This window comes from Callorhinus ursinus, unplaced genomic scaffold, assembly GCF_003265705.2.
Source record: "Callorhinus ursinus isolate GAN/ISIS: 27379988/994484 unplaced genomic scaffold, GSC_fseal_2.0 scaffold19, whole genome shotgun sequence".
Classification (NCBI taxonomy): Eukaryota; Metazoa; Chordata; class Mammalia; order Carnivora; family Otariidae; genus Callorhinus; species Callorhinus ursinus.
In genome coordinates this window covers 15624444-15649412 of record NW_027397081.1, presented here as the reverse complement: position 1 = coordinate 15649412, position 24969 = coordinate 15624444, and the positions used below count along the sequence as shown (strand labels likewise).

Here is a 24969-nt window from a genome sequence, read left to right as displayed (position 1 = left end):
GGAAAACTAAGGAAATAAAAATAAAGCAATTTGGGGTGCCTGGGAGGTTTAGTCGGTTAAGCATCCAATTTGTGATTTTGACTCAGGTCATGATCTCACAGGGTCGTGAGATCGAGCCCCGCGTCTGGCTCCCCTCTCAGTGGAGTCTGCTGGAGATTCTCTCCCTTTCCCTCTGCTCCTCCTGCTCATGTGCTCATGCGCTCTCTCTCTCAAATGTGTATGTGTACACACACACACACACACACACACACACACACACACACACACACACACACACACACACACACACACACACAGCAGTTATCCCAGGAAAAGCAGAAGGTCGTATTAGAAAACAACAGCAATTACATCATAGTGTATTGCTTGGAACAGCAAGGAGCAAAATCATTTACACACCGAATAGTGATTTGGCCAAAAAACACTCAAATAACCGTAGTGGGGAGATACGGTGTGGGAAGGAGGGAGATAATCAATCCTTTTCTACAACACCTGAAGTGAACAGATGACTGATGCTGAAGAGGCAAGGGAGAGCAGGTTATGTATACGGTGTGAAAGGTGTGAGGAACCCACAAATGTGAGTGGGGCCCACGGAAGAGGTGAAGGTGGCAGAGGCAGGGAGCCAAGGTTTCGGCCAGCCTTCTAGCAAGTCTTTTAAACTTACTAAAAAATCCATATGCGTTTGTCATTTGGATTTTGTAATAAGTAGATTGACTGCATTAAAAACAAATCGAAATAAGACAGCAACCAAAAAAACCCCAATGACAGCCACCCAGGATGCGACAAATCAGGCACTCCCCTAGTCTCATATACCTTCAGGAGTGATTTTAGGACAAAAACTTGGGGATAAATTTTAGTTATCTACTCAAAAAAAGTTAAATATTTTATAAAATATTTTATTCACACAAAGAATAATAAACACCCACGTAGTACCCACCGTGCAGCTTCGCACAATTCCCATGTGCCCCTCCCCTAATTATATCCTTTCCTCCATCAAAGAGTTTAAATGTACATTCACTTTTATCCAGCAATTCCACTGCTAGGAATTTACCCTACAGACTTGAAAAGAATATCAGTCTGTATAAGTCTGGAAATAATATGAATGTCCACTAAGAAACTAAGTTACGGAATAGTCAAGTGACAGCACAATGCATGAAGCTGTTTTTTCTCTATCTGAATTTTTACAGTCTACGTTTATTACTTTTATTTAAATGAGGAAATTTAAAAATCATTCATACAGATGAGCTACAATTAAAAAGGGCTCATTTTCTTCTTTTCTTTAAAGTCCTACAGCACTTACAGCCTGTACCCAAATATCTAAAACAATGTATGCTGTCTGCCTATGTTAAATATTTTCGCCTGCATGCATGTTCTCTTCTCAAATACAACTACTAGCTCCTTGCAGGCCTTCATCTCAGCTTTCTTATTTCATTCAATACTTACAGTACTCAATAGAGAGCCTCTTACCCAGCATAACAAACACCTTGCAAAAGTACTATGTTTATTGCAAAACATTCAAATATCCCATAAAGTTCAAGTCCTCTAAACTTACGCCCTCAGAAATTGTATCAATTTAGTGGGTAGTCAATTTTTCCCCCTATGCATGTTAAAATAATTTTTTTTAGAGAAATAAGGTGATACTATACATAGTATACAATTATATTTTTTAAACTTAGTATTCATTATACAGTTTTCCACTTAAGTATACGTAAACTGAACTCATTCTGCACAGCATTCCATTATGTGGACTATAGTAGGCAGAATGAAGATTCCCCATCCCCCAGCCCTAAGATGTTTACTCACACCCCAAAACCCAGAAACTGTGAATATGTTATTTTACTTGGTAAAAGGAACTTCGCAAATGTGACTGAGGGTATGGATCTTGAGATGGGGGAATTATCCTGGACTCTCTGGATAGGCCCAATCTAATGATAGGAGTCCTTAAAAGAGGAGCACCTCAGAGATAGAGGGCTGAAGGAGGAAAGGAATCCAGGAGCCAAAGAGTGTGGCTGACCCCGAGAAGCTGGGGGACCATGAGCTGGCAGCCACCAAAGACATGGGGATTCTAATCCTACAACTGGCAAGGAACTAAACTCTGCCAAATCCAAATGAAAAAGAAAATGGATCTTCCCCTAGAGCCTCTAAGAAGAACTACAGACCTGCTGACACCCTGATTTCGCTGGATGGTACCTGTGTTGGACTTCTCACCTTCAAAACCGTAACAGAATAAATTTGTGTTGCTTTACGCTGCTAAATCTGTAGTAATCTGTTATGGCAGCAATAGAATACAAACACATAGACATACCATAAATTCTTACTGCTGGACATGTGAGTTGATTCTAATTTTTCATTATTGCAAATAATGCTGTAAGAACTGCATCCACATCTTTGTGTGCTTATCTGAGTATTCCTTTAAGATAAATCCCTAGAACTGGAATTGCTAGTTCAAACTGTGACCATTATACATTTTGATAGGTGTTAAAGTGTCCTTCCAAAAGATGGGCTAATTTGTACCCACATCAACACTGAATGTGATGCCTATTTCTCCACAGTAAGTATTATTCTTCTGGGGCGCCTGGGTGGCTCAGTCGTTAAGCGCCTGTCTTCGGCTCAGGTCATGATCCCAGGGTCCTGGGATCGAGCCCCACATCGGGCTCCCTGCTCCGTGGGAAGCCTGCTTCTCCCTCTCCCACTCCCCCTGCCTGGGTTCCCTCTCTTGCTGTATCTCTGTCAAATAAGTAAAATCTTAAAAAAAAAAAAAAAAAAAAGGTATTATTCATCTATAAAATTGCATGAAGAAAAAGGGTAATTTTAATTTCAAATAAACATATCCAGGAGGAGCCGCCTGGATGGCTCAGTCGGTTAAGCAGCTGCCTTCAGCTCAGGTCACCATCTCAGGCTCCTGGGATGGAGCCCCATGTCGGGCTCCCTGCTCAGCAGGGAGTCTGCTTCTCCCTCTCCCTCTGTACTCTCTCTCTCCCTCTCTCTTTCAAATAAATAAATAAAATCTTAAAAAAAAATCCAGCAAAAATCACTTTTTATTCGGCTTCCCTAATATTCCAGGAGTTACCAATAAATTTTCATGAACAGACAGAAATCTAAGAACATAAAACTGCTTTAGAGGTCAAATTAATCTCTTTTTAAAGATTTCATGTATTTATTTATTTGAGAGAGAGAGAACATGAGAGCAGAGGGGAAGGGTAGAGGGAGAGGGGAGGGAGAAGCAGGCTCCCCTCCCCACTGAGCAGGGAGCCGGACATGGGGCTTGATCTCAGGACCCTGGGGTCATGACCTGAGCCAAAGGCAGACGCTTAACCAACTGAGCCACCCAGGCAACTCTCAAATTAATCTCTTAAAATGGACCCAAAGAACGTGTTATAAGGGGTTCAAAAACTTCAAACTTGAAAAAACTTCAAAAACTCTGTCCACTTCAAAAAACCAAAAATGCACAATTCATTCCAGACTTCCTCAACTGCCTGTTATTGATAAAGCATAGATTTATTAATTCCTGCTTTGAAGTCGTTTCTATTCCCAGTCACACATTCAAAGTAATTACTGTGTGCTCAATTTTGTATAGCGGCTCTGGCCTTCTAGGAATTGACAACACACCAGGAAATACATGTAATAAAATATTCCAAGGTGGTTCATTCTATGGCAGACACATTCAGGGCCTCAGAGACACCCAGGCAGACCTAGAAATGATGTGTGTGTCAACACATGTGAACTGGGAGTGGGGGAAGCAGGAACAGTCTGGAAAGGTTTCCTAGGAAATGAAAACTCAACTAAATTACAAAGAAACTACCAAGACAGAGTGGCTCAGTCGGTTAAGCATCTGACTCTTAGTTTCGGCTCAGGTCATGATCTCAGGGTCCTGGGATTGAGCCCCGTGTTGGTGTGTGTGTGTGTGGGGGGGTCCCCACTCAGCAGGGAGTCTGCTTGTCCCTCCCCCCATGCTCCTCCCCCTGCTCACATGCTCCCTCTCTAAAAGAAATTTTTTAAAATCTTAAAAAAAAAAAAAAAGGAAAAGAAACTACCAAGACAAAAGCACGGAGAGATATCTAGTGGTTTGGCCCTGCTGGACCACAAAACAGAGAGCCAAAAGGATTTTGAGGGCAAAGTGCCTGGAAAGGAGAATGGCTTAACCCATTAAGTAATGAGAAGTCATCGGAGTACGAGGCAAAGGAACGGCATGGTCGGGTTTGCGCTGTAGATCACCGGGGCTGGTAGTAGGCAGAGATGGTGACGAAAGCCTGAAATAAGGCAAGTGGCACCGAGCACACAGAGGAGGAGACACACTGGATACAATCATTTAAGAGATCAAATCAATTCCTTTTCTTGTCTTTTATTTTAGGGGGTGGGGGGGCCGAGTGAGAGGGAAAGCAAGAATACCAAACAGATTCCCCACTGAGCATGGAGCCCAGGACCCCGAGATCATGACCTCAGCCAAAATCAACAGGACTCTCAACTGACTGAGCCACCCAGGCGCCCCCACCAAATCCATTCTTTTAATATCTACTATGTGCCAGGCAGTGAGGTGCTGCCCATGAATTTATATAACATTCTGAACTAGAGAATCTAAAGCACATTAGAACCTAGAACCTTTGTTTGCCCTGTATTGGCTAACATCTTCCAAGACTCCCTTACTTCTAATTAGTGAACAGATCCCTGTTTTACCCTACCCACTGATGTTACGGAATCTGATCCCATCCATTCTTAAGTCTGTAGGTCTCCTCTCTTTACTGGGGCCTTTCCAGTTTAGCTTCTACCTGGTACCTGCTACCACCCTCCAGTCACTTCAGTCGCTATGTCTGGTTACTAATAGTGCCTCTCCCCTCTGCAATCCAACTTTCTAGCACCAGGACCCCTTAGGAAAGAAGACTGGAGCACCAGACTCTACTCACAGCAGCACGATAGGACCCCACTGTCTTATCGCCTCTCGTTCTCTCCAACAAGCTGGGGAGAGCGCAGTTCTAGGACACAGAGCATGGGCTCTGAAGCCGAATGTCTGGCTGCAGCTAATGTAATTTTCAGCTAATTCCTTAACCTTGCCGTGCCCTGATTTCTTCATCTGCTAAATGAGAATAAGAGTACCTATCTTGGGTTATTTGAGTATATACAAGGACAGGATTACGGGAGTCAAAGATTTTATTTATTTATTTGAGAGAGAGAGAGAGAAACAGCATGAGAGGGGAGAAGGTCAGAGGGAGAAGCAGGCCCCCCGCTGAGCCGGGAGCCTGATGTGGGACTCGATCCCAGGACTCCAGGATCATGACCTGAGCCGAAGGCAGTCGCTTAACCAACTGAGCCACCCCGGCGCCCAGGATTACAGGAGTTAAAATAAGGGAAGTGCTGGGACGCCTGGGTGGCTCGGTCAGGTGGGCGTCTGCCTTCAGCTCAGGTCATGATTCCAGGGTCCTGGGATCGAGTCCCGCATTGGGCTCCCTGCTCAGCGGGGAGTCTGCTTCTCCCTCTCCCTCTGCCCGCCGCTCCCCCCTGCTGGTGTTCTCTGTGTGTCAAATAAATAAATAAAATCTTAGGAAAAAAAAAAAAAAGGAAGCGCTGAGCATGGCATGTCCCACATAGTAAATGCTCAGTAAATGTCAGCCTGTGGTTTGGATCTCATCAAGTGTTCTATTCCTTTAGAACACAACTCACAATGGAGTTTGCCAGTCTCTGAACCTGCAGTCTTACCTTGGCACCAGCCAGTTCTTTCATCATAAAAAGAGAATCATCAGCTCGTTCATCGTCATCGTCCTCATAATTTGGGGAGGGAGCTCCCTCGGCCCCTTGCCTCAGGAGGCTGCCACTTCCTCGAGGGTCAAACGGATCTACCACAATGGGCTCAGTACCTTTAATTTCACATCGGCAGAAAGGACAGCCCTGGCCTTCTGATTCCTGCAGAGCAAACGGGAGACGGTCACAGGCGCATGTGAAAGTACTGACAACATGTGTCCACTAGGAAATACATTTCCTAAAGATGAAAAAAGAAACCAGAAGCTTAAAACCTCCCCCACAAACCAGGCCATCCTTTCTCTCCATACAGGATACAAAACCCCCAATTCTTCTGAGAATTACATAGTAGAGATAGTCTGGATCCATACCTGCCAGGATGTGAGACAGGACGTGCACATGAGGTGTCCACAGGGCTCAATTTTCACATCCTTGTCGTTTTCAGCGCATATTTTACACAGTTGGAAGGTGGAGCCCATCTCACAGTATAATTCATATTGTTCCTTTGATTAAAAAAAAATTGAATCGATTACTCAGCCAATTGCAGGTATTTGTTGAAAGAATGAATGATTTCAACCTTAAACACTAACACCAGGAAAACTACAGACCATTACTCTCTATACAAATTTTGCTTCTATGGAAGTGCCACACAGTGGTCACTATTCTCTGACACAGAAAACACACAGTCTTGGTCCTATGTTAAGTTCTTTAGAGACACCACACACACCTGAACTCCCTAAGCTAGTCGGTGGTTTAAAACGTAAGTGTTCCAATCACTTCATACCACTGTCAGCTGTGTCAAGCACATACAAAAGCTTGCCTCTAGAGACACGGTGAGGATGTAAAACAAGATTCACCTGGGTCACTTTGATGTGGTCTTGGGGAGTTGGTTCACATAAGCCTGTCAGGTCGGGATTCTGATTCCGTCCATCTGGAAACAGATAGCTGTAAAAAGAGTAACCAGCCTTAGGGTTTTACTAAAGCCAATTTATAACTGCTTGCTAATACAGACAAATGATATCTAGGAATTCTCTCGTCTAAAAGAGCAACTTTGGGGGCGCCTAGGTGGCTCCATCCATTAAATGTCCAACTCTTGATTTCATCTCACGTCATAATCTCAGGGTCGTGAGACTGAGCCCTGCTCTGTCAGCTTCGCACTCAGCTTAAGATTCTCTTTCTCCCTCTGCCCCTCCCACTGCTCGTGCATGCTCTCTCAAATAAATAAATAGGCAACTCTGCGTAAGTACAAAGAGAAGTCTTTGTACTTATCAAAGATAAACACTCCAAAAAATAAATAACACAGAACAGTTCCAAGAAGATATTCTCCAAACACTGACACTCCTTCTCTAGACCACAATGCCACAGGCTTTATCTTTAAACTGAGTGGCTGACAAACTTTTTCTGTAAAGGGCCAAAGAGTAAATATTTTAGACTTTGCAAGCCATAGAAGTCTGTGTCATATATTCTTCTTTGGTTGTTATTTTTTAAATAACACTTTAAAAAGGAAAACCTATCTTAGTTCCATACCACAACAGCTAACTTGTGGGCCATTGTTTGCCAACCCCTATTTTAATCTATGGATGGCCACAAAATACAAATTATTAATTTTTTATTTTATTTTATTTTTTATTTTAAGTAGCCTCCACTCCCAGCATGGAGCCTGACACGGGGCTTGATCTCACGACCCTGAGATCAAGACCTGAGCTTAGATCAAGAGTTGGAAACTTAACCACTAAGCTACCCAGGTGCCTCCAAATTCTTAATTTAAGCACCATTTGTTTTTGACCAAAGGCCTAAAATACCCTTATTTACAGGGTATTTAACATTGAGAGACACCAATGTAAAAGAAATGTTAACAGGAAGCAAAGTAAGCCCCTGAGATCAACTACCAGGAAGCCTGGCGTGTTGGCCTGCTCTGATATTTGGAGACGCACCCCCTTCAGCTCCAAGGCTGCTGCCCAACATGATGCACGATGGAAAATGGACTTTCCTCGTTGCTTCAAACGCAAGCAGCTTTCTGACAGCTGGTCAACTGCTAGTATTTTTAGTGCCTACCAAGTGATAATCAATCTGAGTTCCCAAAGGAATAGCATTCTGGAATAAATAGGAACTTAAGTCATAAATATTAGCATAGATTACAAAAGCCCAAACCCTGAAGAAATACTGCCAAACCAAAATGCTTCGGGCAGATGAAGGCCACTGAGCCTGCTGTTATTAAAAATATCTAACCACGCTAATGTGAGCTAGTTAAATAACTGGTAACACTGTCTGCTAATTGGCATCTTTTCGAATAAAGTCTTGAAGATAAGTTAACATCTGGAAAAGGAGATACAGTTTGCTCATGGTAATAACTAAAGCGCTAGAGAAAAATCATTTCACTCAAAGAATCGTTTTTTAAATAACAAAAGTCCTATGGAAGCTGAAGGTCAAAATAATACAACTTGTTAATATGTTTCTTGAATCTTCAACCATGAAGACACCTGGAATCAAGTCATTGACGATCAAATTTTACACCCCTAAGTTCCTAGACTCCAGCAAGTGGCAAACAGCAGATACTCACAAGCCTTCCCTGAAGCCGTCAATCAGGGCTTGGAAGAGAGGTTTATTGTGAGGGATCGTCTGGAGAATGTTCCCATCAGCAGTGACATACCCAATAGCCCACTGACCCAGACGAGTGCAGCTCAGCCGGAAAATGTAACTGGGAACAGAGATGAATAGAACCTTTTACATGTTTATATTAGGGTGGAAGGCAAGACAGAGACAAAAATCAAACAGACGATCAATAATAAATTCTACAGTGACTCCAGACCAAAAGCAAAAAATACGTTAAGCTCAATTCTTAAGTGGCTTGAAAGCATTTATCAGATTATAAGATCTGAATAAGTCAATTCCTCTGGTAAACAGACATCAATCCTAGTACAGCAACTGGGGAACTAATCCACGATCACGTTTCCTCCATCCTGGCAGAGGTCACAAGAGAATCAAATTTAGGAGAATATACCTCTTTGCTTCACGGCACTGACCTGCCTGGTTTGTGAATGAACTTCTGGAGCCGAGCTTTCACTTCGTCATAGGTCAGGAAAGCCATGTAACCAGGATGAGTTACGGCAAGACTGTTCCAGTTCCTGAGCAAAGAGGACCAGGGCTAAGGGAACAAGAGCTCAATCAGACCACTTGGCTCAAGACAGCTGACCATCCTTCAGAGCAATGAAGAACAGAAGGAAAACAACCTCAATTCTCCATTCACTGTCACAAATTTTCAATTATACTGTTACTTCAAGGAAAATATGTTTGAGAGGTAAGAACTCAGAAAAGCTAAGAAGAAATAAATATATGGTTATACAAAAAAATTTCATTACAGAAGGAAATTCAAGACATTTTACAGCAGTTCTAACCAACAGCAGGGGCCTACATGTACAACTAAGAAGTTGCAAATAAAGGCTTATGCAAGTTGGCATACACACATTATCTTTACGGAAAGAAAGAAAGGAGTTCTTTCTGAAGCATCAATGCAAGTCAATATAAGTCAAAAATTTCAATACAATAGGAGAAAAAGTTGGAAACATACATATAAATGTCCAGCAAAAGGAAACTGATTAAATAGATCACATTATACCCATTTTCTGGATGTTCTACAATCATTAAAATGATGCAAAAGAATATTTACTAACAAAGAGAGATTATAAATGTGAGGGGAAGAAAGCAGATTATATAGTTATTATTTTTAACAATAAATAGATAAAAATAGTGAGGGTTTTTTTGCTTATAATTTCTACACTAAAAATACTTTTAAATAATATATAAACCCCCAGATGTTATTTTTTTTAAAGAGCTCTCTCTTCAGAAAAGTAGCAACTAGTTTAGTCAACATTTTAGTATCCTACCTGAAAGAGTCGTGTGAAAATGTCAAATTCAAAAACTGAAATATAATCATTGCAGGTCAGATCAATAGTGGATTTCAGAGCCATGGCCTCGAGCCCAGAACTGATGGGATGCACTTCATGAAGGGCCTGTCGGAAACTCTTCCAAGGGACTATTGTCCTAGATGGGGGAGCAGGGGTGGAAGGGAAGGCACAGACTGAGATAACAAAAGACAATTCTGGCCACTGCTATAATAAACCAAGAAAAAAAGCCATATTAAGGTTTCAATATCAATTTCAACTCTCTTAGAGAAGCGAAGTTCTATTTTGGATTGAGAACAGAAAGGGAAGAAATGATGTATTTCTTAATTTTCTAACACGGAAATTAGTAACAGAGAAATCTTTCCCCACTCTTCTTTGGCAATATGTCACAAACTAATCCCCTTTCTCATCTTTCTTCACACATTTGTTCTCTTTAGAGAAACATGGAAAGAGAGAGGAGATTACTCTTTATACAAATGTCATCTGTAGCCAGGCCTTCACTAACTGAAAAGTTTACATTTAAACCAACTTTTTAAAAGCACATAAAACATTATGAGTTCTTTGAGGAACTCACAATCTCAAGGCCTAGATACGAGGAAATAGGCTTAACGCTAGGCTTAAGGCACAGGAAGAATATGGTTCTGAAAGGGATGAGGAATAAATTATTAACGTAAGAGTGATTAAACCCCAGATAAGGCTAGCACAAGATACTACGGGATTTGTATTTCTCAAGATCTTTACGTAAACACAAGCTCATTGACTTTGAAAAGTTTCTGTACTCACTGCCTAAAAATTAAGAGATAAAGTGGCATTTTGAACTCTTTTCTAATGGAGTTAAGTTAAAAGGATCACTAATTATTCTATATTTTACATTTAAACATATTTTTATAAAAAGGCATTTAAAGGGAAATTTACATTAGGATCTGTATATTCAACTAAAAAGTCATATTGCTACTTTTTTCAGTTCCTTGATCCGAAATTTCAGAAGATAAAGAACATTTATATTAATACTTAAAAGCGTAAGTTTAATTCATAAATCTGTCTATATAATTTAAAACTTCTATACATCAAAAGACAATATAACAAAGTGGAAAAACTAGCCATAGACTAGGAGAAGATATTTGTAATGTAAGTAACTAATAATCTGTACCTTTCAACAGGAAAAAGACAAGTTACTCAGTAGGAAAATGGACAAGTTAGGAACAGGAACGGCAAGTCAGAATAAGAATCCTAACGGGTCGTAATTGTGAAAAGATGCCCAATCTCCTTTGTTATCAGGAATATAAAGCAAAATATGATACCCAATTCATACTACCAGTGTTAGCCAGATTGTGGAGCTACTGGAATTTGTGTATACTACTTATAGGGACAGAAACTGGTATAACCACTTTGGAAAGCAATTAGGCAATATTTGGCAAAGCAGAGGACATGAAACCCCGATTCAGCTATTTCACTCCCAGGCATGTAACCGTGAAGAAGCTCTTGCACATGAAGACAAATATAATTTTGTTCACTGCAGCACAGTTTTGTGAGAGCAAATCATGTGAAACATAAACGTCTCTTAACAGCAGAATGGATGGGGAGAGAAACAAATATTCAGTTAAAGAGCATGGGTTTCAACTGAATCTGCAAAGCTTTCTTTAAAAAAAGAAAAAACCCCCAAAATATGGGGAGGTAGGTACAATAGTGCCCCCTTATCTGCAAGGGATACTTTGCAAAATCCTCAGTGGATGGCTGAAAAGGCAGATAGTACCAAACCCTAAATACACTGTAGATTTTCCTATACACACACACCTACGATAAAGTTTAATTTATAAATTAGGCCCAGTAAGAGATTAACAACAACAATAAAATAGAACAATTATAACCAATACACTGTAATGAAAGCTACGTGAATGTGGGCTCTCTCTCTCTCTCTCTCTCTCACACAGTATCTCACGGTGCTGTACACACCCTTCTTGTGATGATGAGATAAGACGCCTTTGTGACGAGATGAAGTGAGGGGAAAGACGCAGGCATTGCAACATAGTGTGAGGCTACTATTGACCTTCGGATAATACATCAGGAAGACCAACTGCTTCTGGACCACAGCTGACCTCAGGTAACTGAAACCATGGAAAGTAAAACTGCAGATAAGGGGGGCCTACTGTACACACATATTAATTCTTTTTCTCTATGCTTTCCCATGATATAATTATTTCATTAATTAAAAAAATAAACAGGGGCACCCGGCAGGTTCATTTGGTAGACCATGCGACTCTGAATCTTGGGGTTGTGATTTCGAGCCTCAAAATGGCGTTAGCGTTTACTTTAAAAAAAAAAAAAAAGTTAAAAATTAGATAAAAGATTAAAAAGAATTAAGCAAAATGCCACAACATAAGCTTTAGTTCTTTACAGTTCAAATTCACTATTTTGAGGGGCACCTGGGTAGCTCAGTGGGTTAAGCGTCTGAATCTTGGTCTCAGCTCAGGTCCTGATCTCAGGGTTGTGAGTTCGAGACCCAAATGGGATCCATGCTGGGAGCCTACTTAAAACACACACACACACTCTCTCTCTCTCATTATTTTGAGACTTACTTTTCCCCAAAAGCTTTCCTCCAAAATTCTGCGGCATCTGCTTTAGTAATCCGAAATGTGTCTCCTTGAAAGAGTCCACTTGGAAAGATTCCTTTTAGTTCTGCCAGCATGTGGCTGAAGATCAGGGACAGTTTGGTTAGGTTGCGCCTACAAATGATCAGAAGTGCAATAATTAAACACATAAACTTAACTTTTATTTTAAATGCACTGAATCCACCATATCAGGTGTGTAATTAATATAAACATGAACATATATTTACAAAGAACCTCTTCATATATACTTTCTGGCAATTATTATTCAGATATATATAAAACTAGGAAAGGAGAGAGGAAGGACTGTGCTGTTGACACTATTAAATATTCTGATATTATCTTTGTTCAAAGAAGGGCTTCAGAAACTGTTTTTGTTCTAATATCGTATGAAAGATGCATATATATAACACAGGAAAGACTGTTGCACTCACTAGGCCCACCCCTATTTCCCCCATTCAAAAAGATGTTGGATGGTAAATAGAAAATTTTAACAGTAATATATTTTAAGGCTTTTAATACCTCTGAGTATTAACTAACATGAACAAATCTACTTTTTGAGGATAACAGATAAGACAACTCAACAGATAAAGGTACAAACTTGTACGCTGATAGAATCATTCACTCACAAAAGAAAGGAAATACTAAAAAAGCAAAATATATTATTTCTGCTTTGCATAAGCTATTCTGGATTTTTTAAAAAGATTTCATTTATTTATTTGAGAGAAAAATCACAAGCTGGGGGAGGGGCAGAAAGAGAGGGAGAGGAGACTCCTTGCTGAGCAGAGAGCCCAATAAAGGGCTCAGTCCCAGGACCCTGGGATCATGACCTGAGCCAAAGGCAGACACTTAACTGGCTGAGCCACCAGGCGCCCCACTATTCTGGATTTTAAAGCTAATCGTATCACTCATCCAAATTAAAAAATAAATTAACAAATTAATAAATTACAATTCTCAATTTGAATATCCAGACCTAACAAGTATTTTCACTTAAATCAGACCTTAAAGAAGTTAAGTTTTACCAAAACAACTCCTCTTCCTATACCAAAACGGAAATGCTAGTATCAAAGCCATGTGACAATTCCTACCTAACTGTATATGCTATTGCTGTGCTTAACCAATCAGTGAGCTTTATTCTCATAACCTCATAAAGATGCCACAGAGAATGTAGAGTTATCGAATCACTGTCGTACACTTGAAATTAATGTAACATTGTGTCCACTATAATTCAATTAAAAAAAAGATGCCACATAGTACCAATTTAACACACCAGATGATGTCTCCACTTTTAGGTATGTCCTTTAACCAGATTATCTTTCTTATTTTTAATGTGCTGCCACACAGAGCAAAATACAGACAGATGCTTTACCTACTGTTATACACCAGACCAGGTACCGACTGTACTTATTTTCCCCTTGTCTCAATCATTAGTGTTTATATATTCAAAAGTCTATTCTTAAGTGGATTATAAAATTTCAAGTCAATTCATGATCAAATTTGAGTACCTAAACATTCCCTTTCATAGAGAGATTTTTCTCTTTTATTCCTACACAAAATGCTGCACCAAAGACTCCAAGGCTTTCCAGCCCTGACTTTTGGACAAAATGCTACTGAACTCTTTCCACTCAGCTTTCAACAGATCAGCTTCAGTTCTTTGAGATCTGTCTTCTTGCACTTTAGCAAGTTACTCTTTCTAGTTTTTGATTTGTTTTCTGAAAGCACTTACAAAAGTGATAATATATTCTTTGAAGACAGTCTAAAATAATTCATATGCTAAGTTGATCAAGTGTGAGATAGGAAGACAAGCATTTATTCAATCCCTAACCTCCCTTAACCCTTAACCGTTGTCCTCCTTGCACTTTGAGATCCTTCAGTTATTGCTTGTTAGAACTTTTACTATTTTATCAAAAAGGAAACAAGATCAAGAATATATCACACAATGGGGCACCTGGCTGGCTCAGTAGGTAGACCGCACGACTTGATCTCAGGGTCATGGTTTCGAGCCCCACAATGGGGGTAGAGATTACTTAAATATTTAAAAAAAAGGTAAGAACAGGGGCGCCTGGGTGCCTCAGTTGGTTAAGTGGCTGCCTTCAGCTCAGGTCATGATCCTGCAGTCCCAGGATCCAGTCCCGCATCGGGCTCCCTGCTCAGCAGGGAGTCTGCTTCTCCCTCTGACCCTCCCCCCTCTCATGTGCTCTCTCTCTCTTCATTCTCTCTCTCTCAAGTAAATAAAATCTTTAAAAAAAAAAAAAAAAGGAAAGAACAGTACAGAACAACGTATGATATGACCAGAAAGACATATATCACACTCAAGGTTACCACAGAGCTCTTTCTGGACTCTTAGATCATCCTGAAAATATCTTTCTTTGGTTTCTGTAATGTCCTCTCTCAGTTCTCCTACTGGCTTGTCTTTCTCTGGCTTTTCCTCTTATTCTTTATTTCCCAAGAATATACTCTCTGCTACTTTCCTTTTTCCATGTACTCTCTTGACTCTTCCTTCACATTCTCAAGCTTCCTTCACATTCTCAGAAACTACTCCGCAAGTGATTCCCAAATCTTAAGCCTTGGTAGCTCTCCAACTGCCAAGCACATTCCTCCACTCAAATGTTAGCACCTCAGAGCAACATGTTCAAAACTAAATTAATCTTCCTTCTCAAATCTGTTCTTACTTCATGTTCTCTTTAATGACAACACCATTTTACTTCCCACAAATTCAAAACCTTAGAGTCCTCTTGGTTTCTTTCATTTCCCTTATTCTCCATATCAGATTTACTTGTCCATTTGCTGACCACTGTTGTCTTCCTATCTTTAAATTATATTATTATTCTAATATAAGTTCCTTGCTACCTTCCCCCACCTACTCTACAATTCAAACTTCAGTCTTCCATACAGATGGCCAACACACACACAAAAAGATGCTCAACATCACACTCATCATGAGATATCACCTCACCTGTCAAAATGGTTAAAATCAACAACACAAGAAACAACAGGTGTTGGTGAGGATGTTGACTGGAATTGAACTGGAGCAGTCACTGTGGAAAACAGTGTGGAGGTTCCTCACAAAGTTAAAAATAGAACTGACCTACAATCCAGTAATCGCACTATTGGTTATTAACCCCCAAAATATAAAAACACTAATTCAAAGGAATACATGCACCCCTATGTTTACAGCAGCATTATTTATACTAGCCAAACTATGGAAGCAGCCCAACTGTCCAGATGAATGGATAAAGAAGATGTGGTATATACATGCACAGTGGAATATTATTGTCATAAAAAGTGAAATTTTGCCATTTGCAACAACATGGATGGAACTAGAGAGGATAACGCTAAGTGAAATATGTCAGAGAAAGACAAATACCATATGATTTCAATCACATGTGGAATTTAAGAAACAAAACAAATGAGCAAAGGAAAAAAAAGAGACACACAAAACAAGAAACAGACTTTAACTCCAGAGAACAAACTGATGGCTCCAGAGGGGCGGTGGCTGGGGGAGGGGCGGACTAGGTGAAGGGGACAGAGAGTCCCCTCATCAGGATGAGCACAGAGTCATGTAGAGAACTGCTGAGTCACTACACTGTACACCTGGAACCAACAGAACACTTTGCTAACATACTGCAATGAAAATAAAACATTTAATAATAATAAAAACAAACCTGAGTCTTCAGTCTCCTCCTATGCAGGTCCAAACATGTCACATAACTACCCCTTTTTAAAATTATTTATTTATTTATTTTAGAGCGAGCACAAGACAGAGAAAGCGAGAGAGAGCGAGCACATGAGTGGGGTGAGGAGTAGGGGGAGAAGCAGACTCCTGGATGAGCAGGGAGCCCAATGCGGGGCTCGATCCCGGGACTCCAGGATCATGACCTGAGCCAAAGGCAGATGCTTAACCGACTGAGCCACCCAGGCGCCCCTAAGTGCCCTTTAAGGAGGGAAAAAAACAATTTCCACAGTGCCAGCAGGACAAAACCCAAACTCAGCTTTGATCTGAAGACTTTCCACTGCCCTGGATCTAACCTACCTTTCTAACTAAACTTCTTACTTCGTCAGGAGTATATTCTAACCAAACTGAATACGTCATCTTTCCTTATACATACCACCCTCACTAACTGTCCAACCTCTGAGCCTCTGCTTATCTGACGCAACTTAAATGTCATTTCCTAAGAAGCCAGCTAGAAGTAATAAGCCAATTAAAATACCCACAGCATATTTGCTGAAGTTCTCAGGCCACCTGGACCCATCTTGTACTTTAGCCATCTGCGTACACAAGGGCTAAATCCATTTCTAATGTGTATTTATATCCTATAGGGAATCTGGCACAATTTCTAACCTTCGTGACACCTTCCGAAAACATTGAGTGCCTACTATGTGCTTGCTAGGCGCTAGGGATGGATACAACAGTGAGCAAAACAAAATTCCCGGTATTATGTATGGCATTTACATTCCCATAGGAGAGCATCAGGCGGTGAGAGAAAAGTGCTCTGAAGAAAAGCAAAGCAGCATATGAGAAAAGAGTTGTATAGGGTTGCTGTTTTAAAGAGGGTGGTCTTAGGAACCTCTCTCTGAGAGATTTTTTTTTAATTAAAGATTTTATTTATTTGATAGAGACAGAGCGAGAGAGGGAACACAAGCAGGGGGAGTGGGAGAGGGAGAAGCAGGCTTCCCGCTGAGCAGGGAGCCCGATGCGGGGCTCGATCCCCGGACCCTGGGACCATGACCTGAGCCAAAGGCAGACGTTTAATGACTGAGCCACCCAGGCGCAACCCCCCGCCCCGAGAGTAAATTCTTAAACCAAGTCTGAAGTGGGGACAAGAAGTGAGTCTGGGATGATCAAGCCATGCTGGCATCTTTTCAAATAATTTTCCAGTCAGATCTACCAAGTGTCCAGTATTATGCTGGATCAGAGATAAAATATACACACCAAAATAATAATGGACAGAAAGCTATTTTAATATGCGAAGTAAGCCACTAGAAAAGGGAAAGTTATTGACCTCAAGGATGTAATGGTACCAGGTACGAAAGAGCAGTTCAAAGTGCTGACTGAAATAGATACTGAAAATCAATTTGAGATACTTTCCTACTTAAGGATGCATCCCTCCAAAAAGGCAGCTTACATTTCTTAAAACCACCAGAGATGTGCACCATAAGCATCACACTTCTTAAAAGGAAATTAAGTATCTATAAAAGCCCATGGGCCAGAGTGTTCTGTAACTGATCTGAATTGAAATTCTGTTCAATAACATTTTAAGTCCATCGGCTTATAGCTGAGTGTCTGCCGTGTACAGGGCTGAATTTAATCAGCAAAATCTGTCTAAACGTGTAATCTCAGAACAATGAGGCATGATGGATATTAAGGCTTATGACAAGGTAAGCAATACTTTGCAAAATCCTTTTTTTCTTTTTTAAGATTTTATTCATTTATTTGACAAGAGACAGCAAGAGAGGGAACACAAGCAGAGAGGAGCTGAAGAGGGAGAAGAAGAGACCACGACCTGAGCCAAAGGCAGACGCTTAACCACTGAGCCATGCAGGCGCCCCATTACTCTGCAAAATTCTGTCAGCAGTTACTTCAGTTCATACACTATGTTCTAACAACTCTCCAAAGATCCACAAAGGAACACAACTCTTCTATTTTTTTTTTTATAAATACCCTGAAGACAAAACTTTAAGTTCCAGCAGTAGCAAGTAATACAGGTTTTTCTTTAACTGTGTTTGACAAAGGAAGTCATTTTTATTACCTTTAACGCCAAACATCTACATCTAAGTAACCACAAATTCTACCCTATAGCTTCCATCTTCCTCTTCCTTTCGCTCACAACTTCCCCATAATCAAATGCTGATTCAGTATGCAGTTTTTTTTTTTTTTTTTTTTTGAAGTTCAAGACCAGTGTCAGTTCTTTTCTCCCTACCTCAGGTCTTATTCTAAAAGCCAACATACCTTTGTACCTCAGGCCTAAAGCAATGGTTACATCTTCTGGGTATAATTTCAGCTAATAGGGACTAAGATTTCTGTCACAGATACAGAGGTACATTAAAGATTTAAGAAGCAGTTATAGTTCCTGTTTTAGCTTCTGAAGTAGAAAGATAAATACAACTTGAGAGGAATTACAATTATTTCTACAGATCAAACAAGACAGTTTTGAGAAGTAGCTTTTATATGAATGAGAAAAAACAAACCTCTTCAAATGATTCCAACTGATGAACTTACTACTGCACAAAATACCGAAAAACAAGCTATCTTGTAACTCACAGCCACAAAGCTAGTTGCAGAGAAAGAGGAAATGGAAAAAAGAACATAGTGCGGGGAGATAAATTAACCCTTTCTATTAAAATGTATTTATTAACATTTGAGATGAGTACTGAGAGCAGTACCACTCTTCTTTGCTTAATGAGAATGCTCCCTCCCTTCTAAGTATAGCAACATCATGAAGAAAGGGGTTGGTGAGAAATCAACATTAAGAGACTGAGATGATCTGGGAAAAAAATACGACTTATAAAACAATTAGTCCAATGTATTCATAAAGATATTCTCACTTAGGGTTCCGTTTTTTGAAACACCATTTTAATAGAGATAAATTCTACAGCTGACAAGCATGCTCTGTGTATTCCTTCTACAAAAGAGAGCTCTAAAAATAAGGTATGTTAACACTGGAGAAGACTAGGGGTGCCTGGGTGGCTCAGTCGTTAAGCGTCTGCCTTTGGCTCAGGTCATGATCCCGGGGTCCTGGGATTGAGCCCCGCGTCAGAGAGGCCTGCTTCTCCCTCTCCCACTCCCCCTGCTTGTGTTCCCTCTCTTGCTGTGTGTCTCTGTCAAATAAATAAATAAAATCTTAAAAAAAAAAAAATACTGGAGACTAGAGATCCAAAATGTATTTCCTGGGGCCTGGTGGGCTCAGTTGGTAGAGTATGTGACTCTTGATCTTGTGGTTGTGAAGGAGCCCCACATAGTTGGGTAGAGATTACTTAAAATTAAAATCCTTAAAAATAAACAAATAAATAAAATGTATTTCCTGATCTCCCATTAATTTACTGTGCCCTTGGGCAACTTAACCTCTCTGGGCTGCCACTCCCTGAGGTGTAATATAAAAGAGAGCTGGAACCAGTGACTCTTAAAGATCTCTATCAATAAAAATTTATGAGTTTATGCTATTCCACGGATTTGAACTGGAAAAAAAACCTTAACTTCAGCAGTTTAATTTTATAATAGGATTGAAGAAGAAAGAAAGTAAACTAGTATGTATCTTTACAAGATGGAGGACTAGAAATTTTAAGAAATAATTTTTTATAAGAAATAATTTTTACAAGTACATTTCTGCCTGCAAAGAATTTTATTTTAACATTTTATTTAATTTAAATTCAATTAATTAACATATAATGTGTTATTTGTTTCAGAGGTAGAGGTTAATGTTTCACCAGTCTTATATAATACCCGGTGCTCATTATATCACGTGCACTCCTTAATGTCCATCACCCAGTTACCCCATCCCTCCACCCTCCTACCTTCCAACAACCCTCAGTTTGTTTCCTATGGTTAACAGTCTCTTAAGGTTTGTCTCCCTCCCTGATATCATCTTGTTTTATTTTTGCCTGTAAAGAATTTATATTTAAAGCTTTTATTTTATTATTATTTTTTTAAGATTTTATTAATTTGACAGAGAGAGACACAGCGAGAGAGGGAACACAAGCTCGGAGAGGGAGAGAGGGAGAAGCAGGCCTCCTGCCGAGCAGGGAGCCCGATATGGGGCTCGAACCCAGCACCCTGGGATCATGACCTGAGCCGAAGGCAGACGCTTAACGACTGAGCCACCCAGGCGCCAGATTTATTTATTTATTTGACAGAGAGTGAGAAAGAGAGCACAAGCAGGGGGAGCTGCAGGCAGAGAGAGAGGGAGAAGCAGGCTCCCCGCTGAGCAAGGAGCCCGATGTGGGGCTCGATCCCAGGACCCCAGGATCACGACCTGAGCTGAAGGCAGACGCTTAACCGACTGAGCCACCCAGGCGCCCCAAGATTTTATTTATTTGACAGAGAGAGCAAGCACACAAGCAAGGGCAGTGGCAGGCAGAGATAGAGGGAGAAGCAGGCTCCCCACTGAGCAGGGAGCCCGACATGGGGCTCAAATCCCAGGACCCTGGGATCAAGACCTGAGCTGAAGGCAGAAGCTTTGACTGAGCCACCCAGGCGCCCCACCTGCAAAGAATTTAAATGAACTTATGCCTCATGGAATTTAAATGAGCAGTTAATTGTAGGAAGCCAATGTGGGATCTGAGAAGTTAATCTGATCTGGTAAATACTGTTTTCTAGTCTAACACCGGGGATTTGTTAAATCCCAGAATGTGTGGTGAATTATTTTACTCAATTTTATTTCTGAAGAAATAACAAACATCAAAAATCATCTCAGCCAGGGCGCCTGGGTGGCTCAGTTAACCTGCCTTAGGCTCAGGTCATGATCCCAGGGTCCTGGGATGGAGCCCCACATTGGGCTCTCTCTGTTTGTGGGGAGTCTGCTTCTCCCCCTGCCCCTCCCCCTGCTATGCTTGCTCTGTCTCTCTCTAAAATAAATAAAATTAAAAAAAAAATCATCTCAGCCATTTCAAAATACTGTCTCATGTGAAAATGGTTCAAAGGCTCAGAAAGCAATTTCTTTGATTTTGATTTTTTAAGTTTATTTATTTGACACAGAGAGAGAAAGCTCAAGCGGGGGAGCGGCAGGCAGAGGGAGAGGGAGAAGCAGGCCCCCCGCTGAGCAAGGAGCCTGATGCGGGACTCGATCCCAGGCCCCTGGGATCAGGGCCTGAGCAGAAGGCAGACGCTTAACTGACTGAGCCACCCAGGCGCCCCATATTTCTTTGATTTTTAAAGAGAAGAAAGCAGAACTTTCACAATTTAGTTACTTGTAGAATCTAAGTGATGGGGTGTGTGATTGGCATAGAATTCAATTTCTCTGTATGAACAAAAATTTTCCATAATAAAACACTGGGGGAAAACCCCAATAATTCGGGCTGAAATCTATTTTAATATCTGTGGACCCAATGAACCTCTATTTCCCAGTGAGTAAATTTCAAAATGATGAGGACTTTTAATATGATGATTAACAAACAAGCTATACAATATTGTATAGTATCATTTTGGAGTTGTAAAATATCCCCAAAAATGAGGTCACAGAGATAGCCCATTTTTTGCCATTCAGCCACGGGGTGAGCTCAAGGCCCCACACAGATGATGATAAACTGATTATACTGTTGAATGGTGGTATGATCAATGCTTGTAAATATTTCATTCACTGGTACCATTTCAGTGATAATTATGCTGCTTTCCTACTCGCTGAACTCCGAGAACCTTATATGCAAACACTAGTGTCATCCAAAGAACGCTGAGTGAGAGCGTACTGTGATGACATTCATAACTCAAGAGCAGCATCCCCTGCTCATAGTAATCAGCTTTAAAAATAGATACAACGGAACTTCTTTCAACAAGCTCCACAGGAAGTCAATAAAGTACTGTTTAAACTCTTATCTGCTTAAACTACTTTAAAAAAAGGGTGGCAAAACCAAAAACATCACATACAAAAGGAGTTCTGTCTGAGCCAGTATCTCTAAAAATATCAATGACCTTTTTTTATACGAAACATATTAAATGTATCTGTTGTTATACTCATGGTCATGCTTTTTAAGACCCCCAAGTTACATGTAACAGATTATGTTACATATGGTTACATATGGTAATCATCACACAGCATTAATCATCCAGAGCATTCTGAGCTGTTTCATAGAATTCAAAACTAAAGGGACACTAATCTAATTCACCAGGTGAATGGGAAGGCAGCAGCCCATGGGAGAATCTTCAATACTCCCCTCACATTTCTAACAAATTAATCTTAAACCATAAACTCAATCTCATCACTCCCCCCTACACAAAAATCTTCATGGACTTCCCAATAACCACCAAAAAAGTTCAAATTGCTCAGCTTACAAATCAAAGCACTTACAATATGGTCCTGATTCATCTTTCTAAACTTGCCCAAGGTCATAGAGCTAATAAGTGGCAGAGCAGGTCTACCTGATTCAAGAGCCCAGGCTGGTCGGTATGAGGCAGATTTCCTTTCTAACGCCTATGGTTACTGAACTCCTGCCCAAAGTTCATCTCAAATGCTTTCTCCCCGGTGTGTGCAGTGGGTCAGGTAGGTGTGGGATATTCACCAGTCTTCATTTAATGTCCACTTCCCAACCTAAGACCCCAAAGCACGTTGTTCATACTCAGCACAGGCTCTACCATGTTCTGCTTTGTATCCGTTGTCTTAGTCCCCAGCTGGACAACTCCTTATGGGCAGGGGCAGGGAAGGTGTCTCACACACTGTATCTCCTGCATTAGTAAGCACACTGCCTTGCACTTAACGGGCATTCAATAAATTTGTAGAACTAAACTGGAAAATCTTACTTGATTTTTTAAATAAACTTTTTACTCTGGAAACTCAGATTTACAAAAAGTTGCAAAGATACTACAGAATTTCCCATATATCCCTCATTCAGTTTCAGTTTCCCTTGATAGTATTAACACCTTATATTACTGTGGTGCATTTGTGAAAACTAACAAACCCACATCAGTATGGTCCTATTAACTAAACTGCAGACTTCATGCAGGTCTCGCCTGTTTTTTTCCATTAATGCCCTTATTTGTTTCAGGATCCAATCCAGGATACATTACCTTTTTTTAAAAAAAAATTATTTACTTATTTATTTATTTGGGAGATAGAGTGAGCCAGAGAGAGAGCACACGCAAGCAGGGGTGGAGGGCGAGGGAGAAGCAGGTTCCCTTGCCGAGCAAGGAGCCCAACATGGGGCTCAATTCCAGGCCCCTGGGATCATGACCCCAGCCAAAGGCAGACACTTCACCAACTGAGCCACTCAGGTGCCGCCAGGACTTATTTAACACCACCAAGACACATTTAACACTGAATCTCCTTACTCTCCTCTGGTCTGTGACAGTTTCTTAGTCACTGTTTTTCTTTGACCTTAAGAGTTTTGAGGGGTACTTGTCAGGTATTTTGCAGAACATCCCCCAATGTGTTTAGCTGATGTTATGCTATTTTTAACGAGGCCTGAGTTTACAGAAAGAATGCCACAGAAGTGAGATGCCCTTCTCATCACATCCTATCAGGGGCTACATGAAGTCCTCATGACATCACTGGTGATGTTAACCTTGATCACTGGGTTAATGTCAGGAGGGTTTGCCATGCTTCTCCACTGTACAGTTACTAGTGGAAAAGATTTCCTTTTTCACAGATAGTCTTCCTTTCCTAACTCATCTAAAACAGGATCACTTATACTACAGACAATAATTATTCCAAAATATTATCGAAAATAATTATTTTCTAAAGAGTTTAAGACTATAATCCGACTTTTCTGTATTTCAAAATAACCTTTGAATTTATTCAACCCAAGTTCTGAAAGATAAGTATATAAGCTATTATATACACTGAAGCATTTGTCTCCAGCTAAAGTGTATTAACCCCAAGAACTGATTACTACTTCTCTATACCAGTTCTTTAAAGAATATGCGAGCACAGGGCGCCTGGGTGGCTCAGATGGTTAAGCGTCTGCCTTCGGCTCAGGTCATGATCCCAGGGTCCTGGGATCGAGTCCCGCATCAGGCTCCCTGCTCCTTGGGAGCCTGCTTCTCCCTCTGCCTCTCTCTCTCTCTCTCTCTCTCTCTCTGTCTCTCATGAATAAATAGTTTAAAAAAAAAAAAAGAATATGCGAGCACTTAACATAATGCAGAAATCTTCCCCCAAAACTTCTCATACCCTCTCACTAACAAATGACAAAACCACCAGGTAGCTTTCAGAAAGCCTGTCCTGTGAACTTAAAAAATAAATTTTAAAAAATATATGGATATACAGACAAAACAAATCATATTGAGGAGGAAACAGCTCTAATAGAATCTAATCAAATACGCAAAGTTTATCTGATTATCATTAATTATTTACCTCCTAAATATATGACACATTAGACATTTAAATATATGGTTTCTCTGAACAAATACAGAATAGCTACTAAACTTTACTATCCTCAAAACTTGGGAAGGAATATGAAATTTTCTGTAACTATATGAATCTAAGACTTTTGAAGGGATCAAAACTAGAGAAATCTTTGTCACTGCCATTCTCTTCAATATGTTTTCCATGAAAAATAATCCTCCTTAGGACGCCTGGGTGGCTCAGTCAGTTAAGGGTCTGCCTTCAGCTCGGGTCATGCATGATGATTCCAGGGTGCTGGGATCGAGTCCCGCATAAGGTTCCTTGTTCAGCAGGGAGCCTGCTTCTCCCTCTGCCTGCCATTCCCCCTGCTTGTGCACGCTCTCCCTGACAAATAAATAAAACCTTAAAAAAAAAAAAAATCCTCAAGTTCACAATTCTGTGTCTCTGTACAACTCTGGTACTAGTATTTTAGTTATTTAGTTAGTAGTATTTCAGCAATTACTATTTAGTTGGTAATATTTTATCAAATTTAACATTCTTTATTAAGAAACACAACCAGGGCGCCTGGGTGGCTCAGTTGGTTAAGCGACTGCCTTCGGCTCAGGTCATGATCCTGGAGTCCCGGGATCGAGTCCCACATCGGGCTCCCTGCTCAGCAGGGAGTCTGCTTCTCCTTCTGACCCTCTTCCCTCTTGTGCTCTCTCTCATTCTCTCTCTCTCAAATAAATAAATAAAATCTTAAAAAAA

The 24969-nt window shown here is 40.5% G+C and overlaps 1 protein-coding gene across 3 annotated transcripts in view; it reads right to left on the bottom strand.

Moving 5' to 3' along the window:
- The window catches only part of CBL (Cbl proto-oncogene), a 76821-nt gene that overhangs the window by 15765 nt on the left and 36087 nt on the right, over positions 1–24969 (bottom strand). For all 3 annotated transcript variants that reach the window (XM_025893838.2, XM_073903844.1, XM_073903845.1), the window contains 7 exons: positions 12206–12352; positions 9612–9768; positions 8751–8872; positions 8288–8425; positions 6585–6672; positions 6099–6230; positions 5689–5892 (listed from right to left, as the gene is read on the bottom strand). In XM_025893838.2, coding sequence (XP_025749623.1) covers positions 5689–5892; positions 6099–6230; positions 6585–6672; positions 8288–8425; positions 8751–8872; positions 9612–9768; positions 12206–12352 — 988 coding nt within the window. The remainder of the gene's footprint in view (positions 1–5688; positions 5893–6098; positions 6231–6584; positions 6673–8287; positions 8426–8750; positions 8873–9611; positions 9769–12205; positions 12353–24969) is intronic.